Genomic DNA, 17,132 nt, shown 5'->3' with positions numbered 1-17,132 from the left:
AAAATGTTTCATTTCATTTTTTTAAAATTGCATCCAGTTTTCTTTTAAGGAAAACGGGCTGCATTTAAAAAATAAAAGCTGCTTTATTAAAAAGCAGTCCCAGACATGGTGGTCTGCTGAGCCCAGCAGGTGACCATCCCTGGGAGGGCTAGCATTCCCAATGTGCTCGCAAATTGCAAGAGGCTCATTAATATTAATCAGCCTTGCAATTTGCGACCCCGTTGGGAATCGCAAAACAGTGTAATAACACTTTTGTACATTTCATTTAGCGCCTTGCAATTTGCGACCGGCAATGAGTCGGAAATTGCGAGGCGCAAAATGTAAGGGTCATACATCTGGCCCCAAGTGGGTAGAAGGCAGAGATGTGATCAGAGTTAATCGTGGTTTTGGGAGCTATGCTATGGGATTCTGAGAGTGCAGGTCTACAACTTACTGTGCTCTGGATTCGTGCTCTTTAAAGAGGCGTGTCTTCAACTCTTTCCTGCACTGGAAAATTGTCGGTGGGACGCTAATGTATACTGAGATATCCTTCCAGAATGTGTGAAAAATAGTAATACAATTACTACTGAAATGAGGAAGGTATTACAGCAACCACAGGATAAGATGTTATCTTGATAATTCTGGAGTAACGTAAGGCAGCGCAAGTCGCGTCTGTGCGGTACTCTGCGGCAGGAAGGTGTGCTCTGGGTGGAGCGTGGGTGTTCTCACGCATCCACCCATCAATTTTTGCACAATCCTAGATTTACCATTACTCGTAGACTTGGGAATGCGTCACAATACTACACCGCCACAGCGCCTCCTTAACGTGGAGAATTATCTTTATTTCTCCTTTTTAGGTCTTGGCCTGGCGAAAGCAGCGAATGCGGTGCTCTGCCAGCAGAGGACTTTTGGAATCGATACAATTTCAGCGTGCACGCGGAGAGACAAACGAGACAAAAGATGTGCACGCGGGGGTTGGATGCTTTACTGGCGGCATGATACATTGGGGACTTTTTTTTTGCCGCGAGTAAAGGCAGTCCCTGCCTGCACATCTTTTGTCCGTCCCATGATGGGCCGCGCTTGTTTTCCTCAAGGTAGCGCAATGTCAGTCGCCGTGGGTGGGGATTGCGAAAGAACTCTGGTGTCATTTGTTTGATACGCATTACATTGGCGGGTTCAGCAGATGGTGCTGTTTCACTGCCTCCGTTTGAAATTTCAACTTCTCCCAAAGCAGCAATGAAACCACTAGGGGGGTTGATACAAGCATATGCATAGATAAAAGTTCCAAATAATTTTTTGGTAACACCAACATAGTTAATGTAATTAATTAATATTTGAGAAACTTTCAATAGCGATTTTACCAACGCATTTGTATATTTCTGACACGTGTTTGTGTTTCTATTGTCCAAAATCTACTACACAAAGAGCAGCATTCTAAAATATTTTATCAACATGTTTCCATTAATTGATCAAATACAGAAAGTCAGTGTCTGTTGAAATTTCGACATCAAAATTTACAGTAATCGTTTAATTTATTTCAAATTTAGCACTATTTTACATTCCTTCTTCTAGATGTAATGGCAGGATGAAGAAATATGGTAATGAGGCTAGCCAGTTTGAAATATTTATTCTATTGAGTTTCACACCTGTGTAAAAGAGTGGTGATGTAAGAGTTGTGTCATCTGAGTGTTCTCTGGCAGACCACCTAGCCTGGTGAAGACGGGTCAGCAAGCAGGGGCGATGGAGTTATGCGGCACTGAAGGACTAAAGTATGCGGATGGGTTGACCAAATTATACAGCAAAAAAAGACAAATTATGCATCATCATTTTGCTGTTTTGTGACGGTAGCACACTTTAATAGTGAGTAGGTGTCCCACCCCCCACAATATTAGTACCAGCAATTATGTCCTGAAATGTGAACAGTTTACCAATGATCCGTCACCGCGAGGTACCATGTGTTGCGTTTTCTTTTTTATTAATTACATTTTAATGCATTTGAGCTGAAAACAGTGATTTTTACTTGAAATCAGAAAATTATGCAGCGAATGGTGGATTAAGTGGCAAGTGCAGTTAATCGATAGTTATGTAGGAAACTCTGAGTGCGTCAGCAGGAGGGTCGGCTTCCTTCGGCACTCGCATACATCAGGGCTTAGGGCAAGTAGTTAGTCGATCTGCTCCAAAACCACTGTGTGTTTGCTAGGGCAGATGCTGGCATATTTATACCTGGAAGGTGCCGAGTTTGACGTAAGGGTGGACATAATAACAGCACTAAGAACTCGAAGTTCTTTACATGCTCCAGGAGTTCTGGGACAAATCATTACTGAAGCAGAGGGAATTCCCGTACTGCTGAAGGCTGGCTGTCTTCAAGAACTCGTTGTACTCTAAGTAGCCATGCCGTATTTGGACTGCATTGGCTGTGCCTAAATATGGTTATGATTCTTATGCCTATATAAGGATATGAAATGCTAGGACAATAGTTGCATTGACTAATGATACTCAAGGACCACACCATGAAGATTGATCCTGGATTCAAGATTGGGATTGCTTAGATGAGCACTCTGCAGAAGAAGATGTACCACAAACAGCCTCAACTTGAGTAGTACTTCTACATGCATAATACACAAAACACCTCGACAAAACATTCCGTAAGTCAAATATATCTGTCCCAAGTCATCCTAGGAAGAAGTATCATGCGGAGAAAGAAAAGTAATATCTCGCCCAGAGCTTTCAAATGAGACCTAAAACGCACATCTAAACATGCAGCTCGGTAGGGGAAAACAGTAAGACAAGAGGGAGAGTAGAAAGATCCATACACAATGAGAGACAGATGAGGAAAGGTTCTTGTTTTCTGGCCTCAAACAAGGAGATGAAATGAACATGCAAAACTTCTGAAATTATTCATAATTAAGAAGCGTTGCTTTCTAAAACAGTACATAATTTTTACTTTCAGTGATGAGAATATGCACAGAACACCTGTGGGCATAGATCTCACACTATGGGCACCAAGTGGGTTAATCCTGGTTGACCGAGTGTGAGGGGGTGAGAGAGGTGATGTGTGAGGGTTATCCCTTGACCGCTGAAAACTGTCCAATCATCAGACAATACTTTGCAGTAGGTTTAGCAGGTGGAAAACGGCGCAGAACTGTTCTTTGAGGACAGAGAGGATGAAGGTGGAGCAAGTTGTGTGCACTCAATTGGACCAACACTGAGGAAACACTCTCCTTATCAAGCCTTTCAGGGAAATATTAAATGTTGACATCCTGCGGCACCGTGCTCATGCTCTGGCCATCATTGTAAGGTGGATGTCGGTTTCAGGCCAGTAGAAACTGAACCAGAAGGACAGGTAATGAGGAGTCATCCGACCACAAGTGGGACAGTCACCGGGCTACGGTTTGACCTAACTACAAAGACAATGGGATCTCTAGTTTCAGCAAGAGAGACAGTATCAGGAAGGTCTAGAGAAGAAGACAGACAGGAAAGAAGGGACGAGTCTGAGTAGAAGGGTGCTGACTTAGTGAGATCAACTTTGAATACAAGGGTTGTGTATGAGTAGTGTTCAGTCATAAATGTGTGGTTAAACAAGTTTACAGAAAAGCACTGATTGTCCCTTAATCCCTCACACAGAAGGGCGCTCTTTCTATGGCGGATGTACACATTTTGCACAGCTGAAGTGGGATGATTCATTGTCCCATGCCATATTCTCTGGTGTCTGGAAGCAAATTATGAAAGACAGTTTAACAGGCCAATGGATGAAGACAGCAGACCAAAGGCCCCTACATGATGCACGTTTGATTCCTCTCTTTTTTTAAAAAGGCACAAAAACAATAGTCTGTTGCAAAGCAAAGGTGTTCTCAATGATAAGACCTAGCAATTGATCTGATGCATCTCTTTCATCCATGTAGTTTCACATCTCTCTGAGCTTGATATTCTTGCGACTATTGTTCTTCGTGGAGCTATGTGAAGTTCAAACTTTGCATACTTCAGGTACCAATGAATTTGTTATTTTCACACTTCTCAGCAAGATAACATGCAATTGGCCTTTTACATAGTTATGTGTTTCCTTTACTAGCACTCCCATTATATTCTAATACATATGTCAAGCTAAGAAACACAACACATACTGTAACATGGAGTACTCAAATCAAATACCTTACTGCCCCTTTGAAAGGTGGCCCTAGGACTAGAGTATGGGTAAAATATCTCTCACTGAGCCTCATCCATGCTTCTAGGCATGTTTCTCACCAAAAACCTGTATTGCTTCGCCTTTCAGATAATACAGAGTTCCACAAATTCCACTCTCCCGCGGTGGCTCAAACACAGCGAAACAGGAGACATAAAACACAACAACACCTAGAAAAGGGTTTCACTTTACAAAATGCAAAGACTCTCTTTTTAGAATAAGGTTTGGGGTTTTATTAATGCAATGATCTCTAAAAGAAAGTCTTTCCCAGATGTCAAATGAACCACATTCAAATGTATATAGAGATATATTTATATGCAAGCAATAATAACACACTTTGTAACTGCAACTGTTACATGCATGGATAATAATATGAAATACAAGCTGCAAATAATAGGAGATAAAACTCAAGCAACTATTACTGAGATCCTGCAAGAGATCAGAAAGATAAAGACATATATACACTAAATACTTCAAATGATTACTTTGGATGTGCACTCTGAGTTACACCTCATATGACCACAGCCACTGGAACCACGCAACACCCTGGCACTAGTCAGAAACAAATCAAATCACCCGAACGTTCACTCAAATTCCTTGCCAACTCAAGCTGGAGGAGCCCATTACAGTCAGGCAATGGACTCTCAACCGCGACCCTGGTTAGGTTCTTTTTGTGGCAGCATGTCTATCCCACAAAAGAGCTCCTATGCTCCATGCCAATATTCCCTGTCTTTATAGTCTCAAAACACACTAGAAGGTTCGAGAGTCTTCCCCTCTGCGCCAAGGAAACTTCCTGGAACTGGCCAGTTTCCAGGCAAGCATTCCACGGCAAGAAGGAGTTCCGATGTTCCCTCTACATTTTCACAAGTGCCAGCCTTTATCTTGACGAAGCTAACGATAGCCTTCCAGGGTACATAAAACAATATCTCACAAAACAAACCTTGAACGTGATAAACCCAAACAACTTGCAAGCCTTGCTGTGCGCGCAGAAAAGCTCAAGCAAGGCAGAGTCAGAATTCAGAATGACATGAGGCCATGTCAAAGCCAATAGCAAGAAATTCATTATACTTGCCAATGTACAACAAAATGCACATTTGTGCACCACGGCCTATTGCATCACATACCTCATCCCTCAATGTACAACACAATGCACATTCATGCACCACTGCTCAGAACACTGCACTATAAGACCAAAATGTACATTCCACACCTCTCACTCTCTCTCTCTCTCTCTCTCTCTCTCTCTCATGCTCTCAAATGCACATTCCCAAATGTTCTGTTCTTTACAAGGCTGTTCTACTGTGACAGCTCCCCCTAGAAGACTGCAAGATTACAAGAGAGAAACCTTTAAGAGAAACAAGGCATATGAAGGACGTTGTACATTCAAGCTAGCGTCAAACAACACACCAAAGTCAACTAAAATTATGGTAGTCAAAGGTCATCACAGGGTGTCAGACCATAAAAGTGCCTCTAGCACTATACAACCCCCATCCATACACCTCCCATCTCTGCCACAAGGCATGAATACATGTTTTTGTGCAGTAATAGCAAAGGCTACCAATGAGAACAGAATGATCCCTTCTCCCTGAACATGCCTAGATACCTTAGTTGCTCAGTAATTTCGATATATATATATTTATTTAAACATTTTGTATAGATTTTTGATAACCAGGCACATAACATACGCTGCGACCTAACTGGAAGACAATACAAGATGCACATTACAATGCATGGCATTCCATGACAGAAGTATGTGGGACAATACTATAGAACGTAATGTCAAAACAAACCAAACACGTTAGAAGATCCCAAATATATCATGGGCATTACTAAAGACAGCATATTTTATACCCTTCAGTTATGGGGTAAATCCTGTGGCATCCTGTGTAAAGGCCACAAGAAGCCATCACCATACGTTCATGAGTGATTCCGGAGCTCCCCCCATTATGGAAAACAGAAACGACAAACACCTGATCCACCAGGCACAACAGGGCAATAGCATCGTCCAACTAAATCAGTGCCACCCCAGGTAGATCCCTGGCATATGTCAGTACGGTAACTTTGAGATATATAGTGTTCCACTTACCTAGTGAGTCCTGGGCTCTGAGGTCAGCTCCACTTTCAATAAGCAATCGGACAATCTCTACGTTTCCCATACAAGCAGCGAAGGACAAGATGTGCTCACCTGCAGCCAAAAAGAACAATGCTATAATAAAGTAAATGAAAACAAAATGCCTGCTAGAGCTGTTCATAATAATCTGGAGTTGGTAGACATTCCTCCTGAATTGATGGATTTAAATACCTATGAGTCTATTCTGATTCAATGTGTGTATCCTTTTCAGGCTATTGTTCACATGGAGCCTAAGACAGGGAAATTGCCTCCTTCAGATTTACAGAGAGGATTAAAGGGAAGAGTTTTTTATTTTCCTCTAGATTTTAAGAAAAATATTGATACAATTGGTGTTGAAAAAGTAGAAGAGGAACCTCTGGTTATTCTAGTTAATGGTGTTCCGACAAAAAGTAAGAAAATCTGGCAAGAATTAGTGGATGTTAGAAAAGTCAAAAAGGCAACGTTGTGTCTGGCAGACAAGAGCATAAACTGTTATTAATTATTTGGTACTAGACCCCTGCATGGCTCTGTGTTACTCTGCCCCAGGGAGGCGTTTCATTGGTGGAGCATGCACCCATGGATTTTGACGCATTCCCAGGTTTACCATGAGTGGTAGACCCAGGAATGTGTAAAAAAGACTACACCCCCACAGTGAGGTGTTTATTGTTTCTGTGCAGGAAGGTGTCCCTTCCTGCACAAAAAACATCCTGACTACAACACAGGCACCCTTGCAACACGAAGCAAAGGTGCCTGCATTAGTGCTAGGCAGTTAAAAGTGTGCTGCAAATAGGAAGGAACAGGAATATGCTGTATAATGGAAAATACTGTTCATTATGGCCCTTTTCCTGTCAAGCAGAGCAGCAAGATGGCTTTCTGCATTGTGCTCTGCGAAACATTGTTGCCCCAGGTATTTACCTGAGGACCAATCTGTGCATTACCAGCCACTTACCAAAGTATATGAGGTGATATGCACTGTGAGTGAAGAATGTTCCAGAGGCTCGAGGCGATGCCACATCTGCTCCTCTCCGAACCAGCTCCTTAACAAGGTTCAGGTTTTGGTTCAGTACCGCTATGTGAAGTGCTGTCTCACCTTAAAAAAAAGTGCATATATTAGATCATCAATGTGCAGCGCCATCTCACCTTAAAACAAGTGCATATATTAGATCATCAATGTGCAGCACCATCTCACCTTAAAACAAGTGCATATATTAGATCAGCAATGTGCTGCACCGTCTCAACTTAAAAACAACTCAATTTTTAGACCAGCAATGTGTCCAGACGTCTCATCTTAAAACATGAGCACATATTAGATCAATAATGTGCAGGGCCATCTCACCTTCAAACAAATCAATTTTTAGACCAGCAATGTGTACCGCTGTCTCACCTTAAACACGTGCACATATAAGATCAATCATCAATGTGCAGCGCCGTCTTTCCTTAAAACGTGCACATTTTAGATTAGCAATATGCAGTTCCCTCTCACCTTAAAACAGGTGCTCATATTGGATCAATAATGTGCAGGGCCAGGTCACCTTCAATAAATCCCTTTTTAGACCAGCAATGTGCATCGCAATCTCACCTTAAAACATGTGCACATATTAGATCAGCAATATAAAACGATATCTCACCTCAAAACATGTGCACATATTAGATTAGCAATGTGCAGCACAGTCTCACCTTAAAACATGTGCACATATTAGATCAGCAACGTGCAGCACCGTCTCACCTTAAAAAATGTGCACATATTAGATCAGCAATCTGCAGCGATGACTCACCTTAAAACATGTGCACATATTAGATCACCAACGTGCAGAGCTGTGTCACCTTAAATAATGTGCATATAGTAGATCTGCAATTTGCAGCACTGTCTCACCCTAAAACATGTGCACATATTAGATCAGCAATGTGCAGCGCCGTCTCACCCTAAAACATGTGCACATATTAGATCAGCAATGTGCATCGCTGTATCACCTTAAAATATGTGCACATATTAGATCCGCAATGTGCATCGCTGTATCACCTTAAAACATGTGCACATATTAGATCAGCAATGTGCAGCGTTGTCTCAATCAATCATTCATGTGCAGGGTTGGGGAGAATCTGATGTTCACTGGGAGGTCGTTCCAGGTCTTGGCTGCGATGTAGGAGAAGGCTGTCCCACCTGCTCTAATTCTGCGGATGCGGGGGATCTCTGCCAGGGTGAGGTCAGCGGAGCGGAGGTTCCTCCTGGGTACGTGGAAGGAGACTTTCTCGTTGAGGTCTTTGGGTCCGATGTTGTGGAGGGATTTGTAGGCATGGGTAAGGAGTTTGAAAGCAAGGCTGCATGTCTTGATGCAGAGAAAATGGAAGAGTTGTCATGGCACACATACACTGCATGAGGTATCCCTTCTGCAGGACTTACGGCTAAGGCAGGGTGCACTATATCCCATGTGTGGACATATCTGCATGAGCAGATATGACCTTACAACATCAAGTCCATTCTTGGATATTGTAAGTGCACAGGAAAGCTATAGAGAGTACATGGGCTGGCTACTTGTCATCACGAGTTTCCAAGCTCCATGATGGCTTCACTGTGCACGAAGTTGCTTGGTAGCAAACATCTTGTCTTAATAGATCCTCACTGATGCCATTAATGGATTGATTATAAATCCACACAGGATACTCTTTACAGGGTCCCCTAAAAACCTATCAAGCACTGGTGTGGTCTCTGACTAGTCTTAGCCAGCATGCCACCACCAGACAAGTTTATGACCTCTTGGGGTGAGGGCCAGCGCTCTCAGCAGTCAAGAACAAAGCTAGCTCTAGGCAGAGGTGCTTCACATCAGGACAGAAATGCCTTCCAAGGCCGGAAGCTTCAAAGGCGATGCTGACTTTGAAATGTGATCCAGGCACATCCAGCTAGTGGAGGGTGCAAAGCCCACCCCACCCCTTTCTTGCTCCGCATTTGGGAGGAGGACAGGTGGGAAAATTGCCTGGAATTGCCTCTCCAAGCTGCCTGCTCCTGACCTGAACGACATCCTGATATGCAGTGCCCAGCTGACAGGTCTGCACTGCACCTGGCCTGACCAGCCTTGGTAAGGACGATCCAACTGTGATTCCATAGTCCTGAGGCCCTTGCTACCTGATCTCTTAAGTAGGACCCCTCCGTCTTACCTGTAAGCCCCTTTGCGCAGTGTGTTTTCCAGTGGCCCCCTTCTTCGTAGTGCATCAGCTACCGAAGACCTCAGCACCCTCCTCCTGGCAGAATCCAGGACACTCCTGAGAATTCTCTGGTGAAACATTGGGCCTAGCCTTGCTGCTGACTTAAAACCCTAAGGTGAACCTTGAAATCCAATTTTACATGCATCATTCTCTTTTCTCCCATTGACTTCAATGGTAAGTAATTTAGAGCATGAGCGATTAATTTTGCAAACTTGAAAATTTCAAATCTCAAAAAGTACTTACTGTTGAACACATTCTTGGTCTTAAAAATAACACAAAAACTGCTGTTATTTTTGCAAATTGGTCCGGATTTATTCTTGAGTGTGTCTCATATATTGCCTCTGTGAGAACAACAACTGCTTAGAACTACCCTCCGATAAGCCTAACTGCTGGCCCACATTACCACAAATAGGGCGTTAATGTTATCTAACTTTGCCTCTGGCTCGAAACCTTGTTGGCTGCTTCCAAGAGTCAATAATCAAGGTGTGCTGTCTTGTTCTGCTGATGTGAGGATTCCAAGAACAGTGGAGCACCCCCATCCCTTCCCTAATTTCCAGAGAACTCCACAGGGGTAGAGGAACTACTCTCCTGCAGACCGCAGGCACCAAACCCGCAGAGTCTGGATTACCGACTTGCTTCTCCCTAGTGACTCCTATGCCATATCCCAGCCAAACAAGGTACATCAACTCCAGAGGATCAGATTTGTCTCCCAACCAAGTGCATAGACACCAGAACTTACCGGAGCCGTTTTGCACCAATACCTGGAAACCAAACCCTTTTCCAACCTACACTGAGACAAAGAGTCCATTATGAACTCCACCTACCCAAAAAGCAGGTACTCATCAAACCCTGAGACACACTTTATGAGGGGCCCAGCTTTACAGGAATCATTCTTGCAACCTGCCTGCCCCCGACCGTAAAGACATCTTGGCGAACACCATCCTACTGACCTATTCACTCTGCACCCAGCACGCCCAGCCTGGGTACCGATAAACCAGCTGTGCACCCATGGTCCTGAGGTCCCTGCGATCTGCTCCCTTGAGTGGGACTTACCTTTTGGTCCCCTAGTGCAGTGTGTTTTCAGGTTGCCCCCTTCTTCGTAGGGCACCAGCTGCCAACAACCTCAGCAGCACCCTACTCCCGGCCGAATCAGGGATGCTTCTGAGAATCCACTGGTGGGATCTTAGGGCCTGACCTTGCTACTTACCTTAATCCAGAAGGTGAACCTTAAAATCCAGCTGTGTGTTTTATATGCATTTTTCTATTTTCTCCCATTGACTTCAATGGTGCATAATTTTGTGAACTTGAAAAATTCGGATCTTGAAAAGTACTTACTGTAGAATGAAGTTTATGAGCTGAAAAATTATATAAAAATCAATGTTATTTTTGCAAATTGGTCTCGGATTTATTCTCGAGTGCGTGCATCATGTATTGCCTCGGAGTATAAAAAATGCTTAGCACTACCCTCTAATAAGCCTAACTGCTTGCCCACACTACCGCAAATAAAAAGTTTGTATTATCCACTTTGGCCTCTGCATACCAGTCTAGGACCCACCAGACTCTCTGCACAGTGTACTTCATTCTTAGTGCACTATATAGAGAGCCAGAATGCTACACAGGGGAAAGCCCGTACTTGCTCATTCCCACCTCTGGGTTTCACCGGCGTCAGATAACATGGCACACAAAGGGCCCAATTCACAAACACAGTCTGAGACAAAAGTCTAACTTTACGACTTTTGGTATTCACAGAGGTAATTTACGAGATGTATCATTACGTCCGCAGTTGGGCCAGAATCTTCCCCTTGGGCCATACTCTCCACACCCAGGCTGCACTCTCTGCTCAAGCAGTACTCTCCAGCTTGGGCCATACTCTCTGGCTCGGGCCGGTTGCAGTGTAATCAATGGGAGTACCATGATGCAAAGGAGCAAGCTTTTCTGGGATATGAAGTAGTGGCTGGCCACACCCTCTTCCCTGCCCAAACTGATTTTCATGACCTCCTCTACCATTTATCACATGCTCCTAATGTTCCTTTTTCTAAAAATTGCATTCCGGACCATTGATTACACATCATCCGGCCCGGGCTGGAGAGTACGGCATGAGCCGAAGAGTGTGGCCCTGGTGCGGAGAGTATGGCCCAAGCCGGAGATTCCGGCCAGACTGCGGATGTAAATATACGAGTCGTAAATGACCTCTGTGAATGCCAAAGTTGTAATTTTAGAATTTTGTCTAAGACTGCCTTTGTGCATCAGGTCCAAAGACTAAGATGCATAAAAATGTCCGCTTTCCATAAGTGGCATTTGTATACAAGATATACCAAGACCACCATTCCCATTGGAAAGTCTTAGGCCTAGTGAATCCATTGATATGAAACATTAAGAGGTTGTGCCACTACAATCCCACATTGAAGCATGAGATTTCGGCGACCCATTACCCAGGCTAACTTAATGGAGGAGCAAGCCTCCTTGGTATGGGAACACTTGCGGGTCTTCCATCCTATCTGGGCAGCAAATACCCACTGGTGCCTGCCCAGCCCTTCAAATTACATGCTAGTGGAGGTAAAAGACCTCCTCTAGATGGACTGTGCTTGCTACGGGCCAGCCATAGTACACACGCAACAGCACTCTCTCAGACCTGCAGTGGCAGGTTGGACACATGTTTGAAACATACAGTCCATGTGAGTGTACACACCAACCTTCCAGAGCAGGCTGCACACATGGGTTAGCCCCACCCGAGATATAAGTGAGCACCCAGGTCGCCATGGAAGAGTGCATGCCCTTTCATACTGTGGTGCAGTGAAAAAAGGCCTGGAGTCATAAGGCTCTACACGAGAACTAGCAAACTGTATGAGGAAAACGTGAAAAGATTTAAGAAAATACGACCTGACACGTATCAGGTCTAAAAATATACATTTCAACTATTCTAAGAAACAATCAACAGAGTGGACAGAACCGCCAGTGGAAAAACAGCAGTTTGGGTTAGAGATGCCAGTTAAGGCTTTTCTTAGGACCAAGTAGACAGCCATGCTCCATTTTAAGTGCAGGATAGTTTGGACCATGTCGGTGGGAGGACTGCCCATTTCAATTTGGAGGTGGACAAGGAACTGAGGATATGCCTGCCTGCCTTGTAACTGTAGGGTCCTGTTGTTGCGTTCTAATCTAGGACCCTGATTGATACTGTGACCTTAAGCCCCTATTCGGCTATAAATCCATTTATTCCCTATATTGGCATAACCGTTCAAGTGCAATATTCAGAAACTCGTCTCTGGCCTCACACGAACAGAGCCACATTTCAGAATAGCTTTCTCTGCCACTTCCTTTGCAACCAATTAGTGCAATAACATAGCAGAAGTTACTATCTGAGATTCCTAGATTAACACTCCGAGTTCTGCAACAAGATAAAAACTCAGCAACCTGGAAATCCCCGTTTGCTGTGTTTTGATTAGTAATAGAACTCTAATGAGCACTGATAGACGATCACTTCCTAGTGACATCTTTATTGACGTCTTATGTCCAAAAACTTACGTCAAACAAGGCACCTTTCAGGTATAAATATTACCAACGTTGCCTCAAGCAAAGGCTGCTGCTGCTGTTTACGCTAATGCCATCGCTGATGCTGCCAGCTGTCTCGCTGCTGCTGAAGAAGCTGTCATGCTGATGATACCATAGCTGCTATCGCTACTGCTATCGCTGCTAACTAGCGAACAATGGTGTAGTGAACTTAGGAGCTGAACAGCCGTCCCCCTGCAAGAGCCCAGCAGATACAAGCTGCCCGCGGACGCTGCCCCACCTCCTCCTCCTCGACGCGCTGAGAAGAGACGGTGTCTTTCTCCTGCAGAGAAATCCAGCTCCGGCGTTTCTAGTTTACCCTTGCGGGTGACTGGGATATCGACCCCCTGAAGGAGATACCAGACCTCCATCATTCTATTCCAGAGGTATGGTGTTGACTAAACCCTTAGAGAGAATTCTTGAAGCAAACCTTGGCAAAACCAACTTAAACTAAAGCTACTTACTTACTCCCCTCCCAAGTATTAGGCTTAGGTCAGGTACACTGGGGTAGGCGTAGTTAGAAGCACCAGTTGAGTATTTTAGCCTAATGTATATATGAATGTATATATGTTTTATTCATTTTAAACCATTGTATGGCTAAGAAACCATATCAATGCTTTTACAGTATTATTTCGCAATACTCATCTTACTGTACGTACTTTTTATAATAACAAGTCTTGCAATTGTGGCAATTCATTTCTCTTGTACGAGAAGAAAGACTGTTCAATAAATGTTACCCTTTATTGACAAACGCCCGTCTCTCTATTCTCTACATATTGTGAAAGTAAACTGCACAACCACTGACTTAGTAAAATAACTGTCTATTGTTTCACACGACCCTAGAGATTGACTCTTGATCTGAGGAGCAAAGTTGTCATGTTGCACGGTTGTTGGAAAACTGAATCCCTTCTTGGCTGTGCCAGGGAAGCTGATCACTTCCTATTTCAGTCAAGAAAGTTTCCAGTGACCTCTGAGCTAGTTGGTAACAAACCCAATTAAGTTTAACATAGTCAGTGGAGGCCTGGAAGATCCGCACTTCTACGTCGATACTACTGTTTATGTTATTCCAATGCGCAGGGCCTATTGGGAAAATAGGAACTACACTACATGGCGCCCAACGTTTGGTAAGGCAATAAACTAACGCAAGACGTTAGAGTAACTCAGTCGTGCATTTTTCACACAGACCCCTTTCTCCCGTAAATACTCCAATAGACGTCTGGAATGGGTGAAAGGTTAAAATCCGCCCGAACTCAGTAGGAAGAGATTCCTATGTAAAGCTCTGGTTTATTCAACGTTGAAGGATACAGTGTTCCAAAATATTGTGCACCTAATCTTTGTCTCCTTGGAGACCTACTCTGCAAACCTTGCATTTATACAATGCCAGGAGAAAACGGAACCACTGGGGCCGCAGCAGATGCGACTCAGCAGGGTCCCGACGATACTGTCCCGGATGCAATTATCATCCCGGTACATTTAAGAAAGTCTATAACGTTAAAACTTATAGAAAACGGACTGACACCACAAGGTGGTACAGTAATTTTCGTGATAGAGGCACACGAATATCGGCAGACAGAGGTATTCTATTCATGGATAAACTTTCCAGCGGCAAACGCTAGAACAAAAGAGTTTCACTATTACAAAATAGAGAAACCTCCGGATGAGTACGCTCCTTTCGAGGAGACTGAAATCCCACTAAAATTCCAAGAGCACCTGCTCTGGTTTAATGGCGCCCTAAAACATAATGATCATATTACCAGGCTCAGTCCACTAGGTAGACCAGGAGCAACGTGGCCGGTTCTAGCCAGCTACACACCACATCCGGACATTGCAAAAATGTCAAAGGAAGAGCTGTTAGTACAGCTAAAAACATTAATAAAAATACATAGGCAATTAGTCCAATATGTAATGCGGACTGCAACAGTCCAACCAGCTGTTAATGTACCACAGCTGCCCCCTCATCAGGGGAACACTAATAAAATCACACCACAGAACATACAGTCATGTCTTGGTAAAACACCCTTAAACGGGAACAAATTCCTTTCTGGTTAGCACAGAAAATCACTCAAATAGAGGCAGTATTTCCGGATACTACCCCTATTGAGAAACACAGAATCTTGACCATCTGCCTTCCTATGGGAATCGCACCAAACGTGGAGGACTGTGACACTTGGGGTACAGTCTTTGCTTCCATTTACACAAAAACACATGGTGTTCCGTCTATGGCGGTAATACCAGATGTACTAAGACAGATTCAAAATGAATACGGTCCAGAACCTGCTTTAACTCTTAGTATGAAATTAATGAAAGACTTCAAGCAGGTCTCGGCTATATTATTAGCCAACATAAAGGGAGAAGCAGCATCGGTGGCGATCCGCCAAAAGTTGAAGGAAACAGATATAACAGATCAGCCAATTGAGCTTGCCAAAATCATAGAAAAATGCTATGAAGAATTAGGTAGAGACAGCTTGGGCGGGAAACCAGTAAAGCCCCAACTGCTCGAAAATCCTGAAAAATTATTTATTAAAAATAATTTAAACACTCCTAAAAAGAGCTGGGATGGAAATAAACAATCCACTCCCAAGGAAAATTTTTCCAGTCCAGAGGAAGGTCTCCTCGACGGAGGGAAAGAACTCCGACTCGAGAACACCAGTCTCCCCAGAGGGAGCCCTCTGAGAAAAGATACAACCTTCGAAATAGGGATAATTTGAAAAAACCTGATAGATATCAAAGTATTGATACACGTCCCTCTCGATCTTTTTTGCAGAAATCAGAAAGAAGAGGACGGTCAGACCCAGGAGAGCACACCAAGTCCAAACACAAGGAACCTGCTCAGAGTAAAAAATCTCAATTTCCGAAAAAGAAGGTAGCCAGTATTAAAGTAATCAACCATGCCGAGAATACTGAGGACACAGTTGAAAAACGGGGAGTGGGCACAGACAATGTTAGACAGTGCAGCAGAAATCAGTATGGCCCGCAAGATCTTGATGAGTCATCTGGAGACAGTGGACACAAATGAATACATTCAGGTTGAAACTGCCGACACCAGACTTAGCGAGCCCCATAAAATATATGAAATAACATTGCGTATCGAGGGTGATAAGACTAGGAAAATATAGGGTCTATTTTGGGATAAACTCTCAAAAGGCTATGATATTCTGTTAGCTGAAAAAGATTGGCCCCCAGAGTTTGTCAGGGAGTGCCCTCGTGGCAAGGAAATGATTAACCCTGCCTTCTCGAATCACATTCCGATTCACAAAAAATATACTTATGCAAGGAAATAGGCAGGAGCCCAGGCTCCGGCATTATATAAAAATCATGTAGGATGGGATGAGGACTCACCTCCTCACAAAATCCAATTAAAAAGTGAACCAACTGCCCAACGGCAGTATCCCATTAAGCAAGAAGCTAAAAAACAAGTCAGGGAGATCTTAGATCAACTTGAATACCAGGGGGTGATTGAAACATGCACCTCTCAAATGAACAATCCTTTATTTCCTGTCTCCAAGCCAGACAATTCATATTGTCTAGTTTTGGACTACAGACACCTTAATGCATGTTGCAAAACATTTGCAGTACAAAACTCGCATAGTGCAGCCCTAATGAATAACATAGTTAGGAAAAAATATAAAACGACATTAGACATATCAAATGGTTTCTTTTGTCAAAACATTGCACCAGAAAGCAGATACTTGACCGCTTTCTCAGCATTTGGGTCGCAGGAAAAATTTCTGTCGACTCCCACAGGGGTTCAAGAACAGCCCAGGACTATTCTCAGCTAGGGTAACAGAGTTACTACAAATATATAATGATGAGGCATTATCTTACGTAGATGATATCTATCTCACAGACGACGACTTGGATATTCACTTGAAAAGAGTGAACACCATTATACTTGGGTTCGCAGCAGAGGGTTACAAATTCAACTTTAAAAAGTCTTGAATTGCCCATCTGACAGTACTATTCTTAGGGTACGAATTATCAAGTGAAGGTAAAAGCCTAGCGGACAACTTCTTAGAGAAGTGCGCTGTACTCCAAGCTCCAAAAACGCTGAAGAATTTACAATCCATACTAGGTTTTCTGAATTTCGGAAGAACATACATTCTAAATTATGCAGAG

The 17,132-nt window shown here is 43.5% G+C and overlaps 1 protein-coding gene across 1 annotated transcript in view; it reads right to left on the bottom strand.

Annotated features, from left to right (window-relative positions):
• Window positions 1-17,132, bottom strand: part of LOC147700599 (transient receptor potential cation channel subfamily V member 6-like) — a 117,528-nt gene that overhangs the window by 64,779 nt on the left and 35,617 nt on the right. The window contains exons 4-5 of the mRNA XM_086929704.1: window positions 7,219-7,359; window positions 6,246-6,344 (exon numbers count right to left, since the gene is read on the bottom strand). Of these exons, the coding sequence (XP_086785830.1) occupies window positions 6,246-6,344; window positions 7,219-7,359 (240 nt within the window). The remainder of the gene's footprint in view (window positions 1-6,245; window positions 6,345-7,218; window positions 7,360-17,132) is intronic.

Source organism: Lissotriton vulgaris, chromosome 7 (assembly GCF_964263255.1).
Source record: "Lissotriton vulgaris chromosome 7, aLisVul1.2, whole genome shotgun sequence".
Classification (NCBI taxonomy): Eukaryota; Metazoa; Chordata; class Amphibia; order Caudata; family Salamandridae; genus Lissotriton; species Lissotriton vulgaris.
The sequence above is the reverse complement of the archived record's forward strand: the minus strand, read 5'-3'. Positions and strand labels throughout refer to the sequence as shown.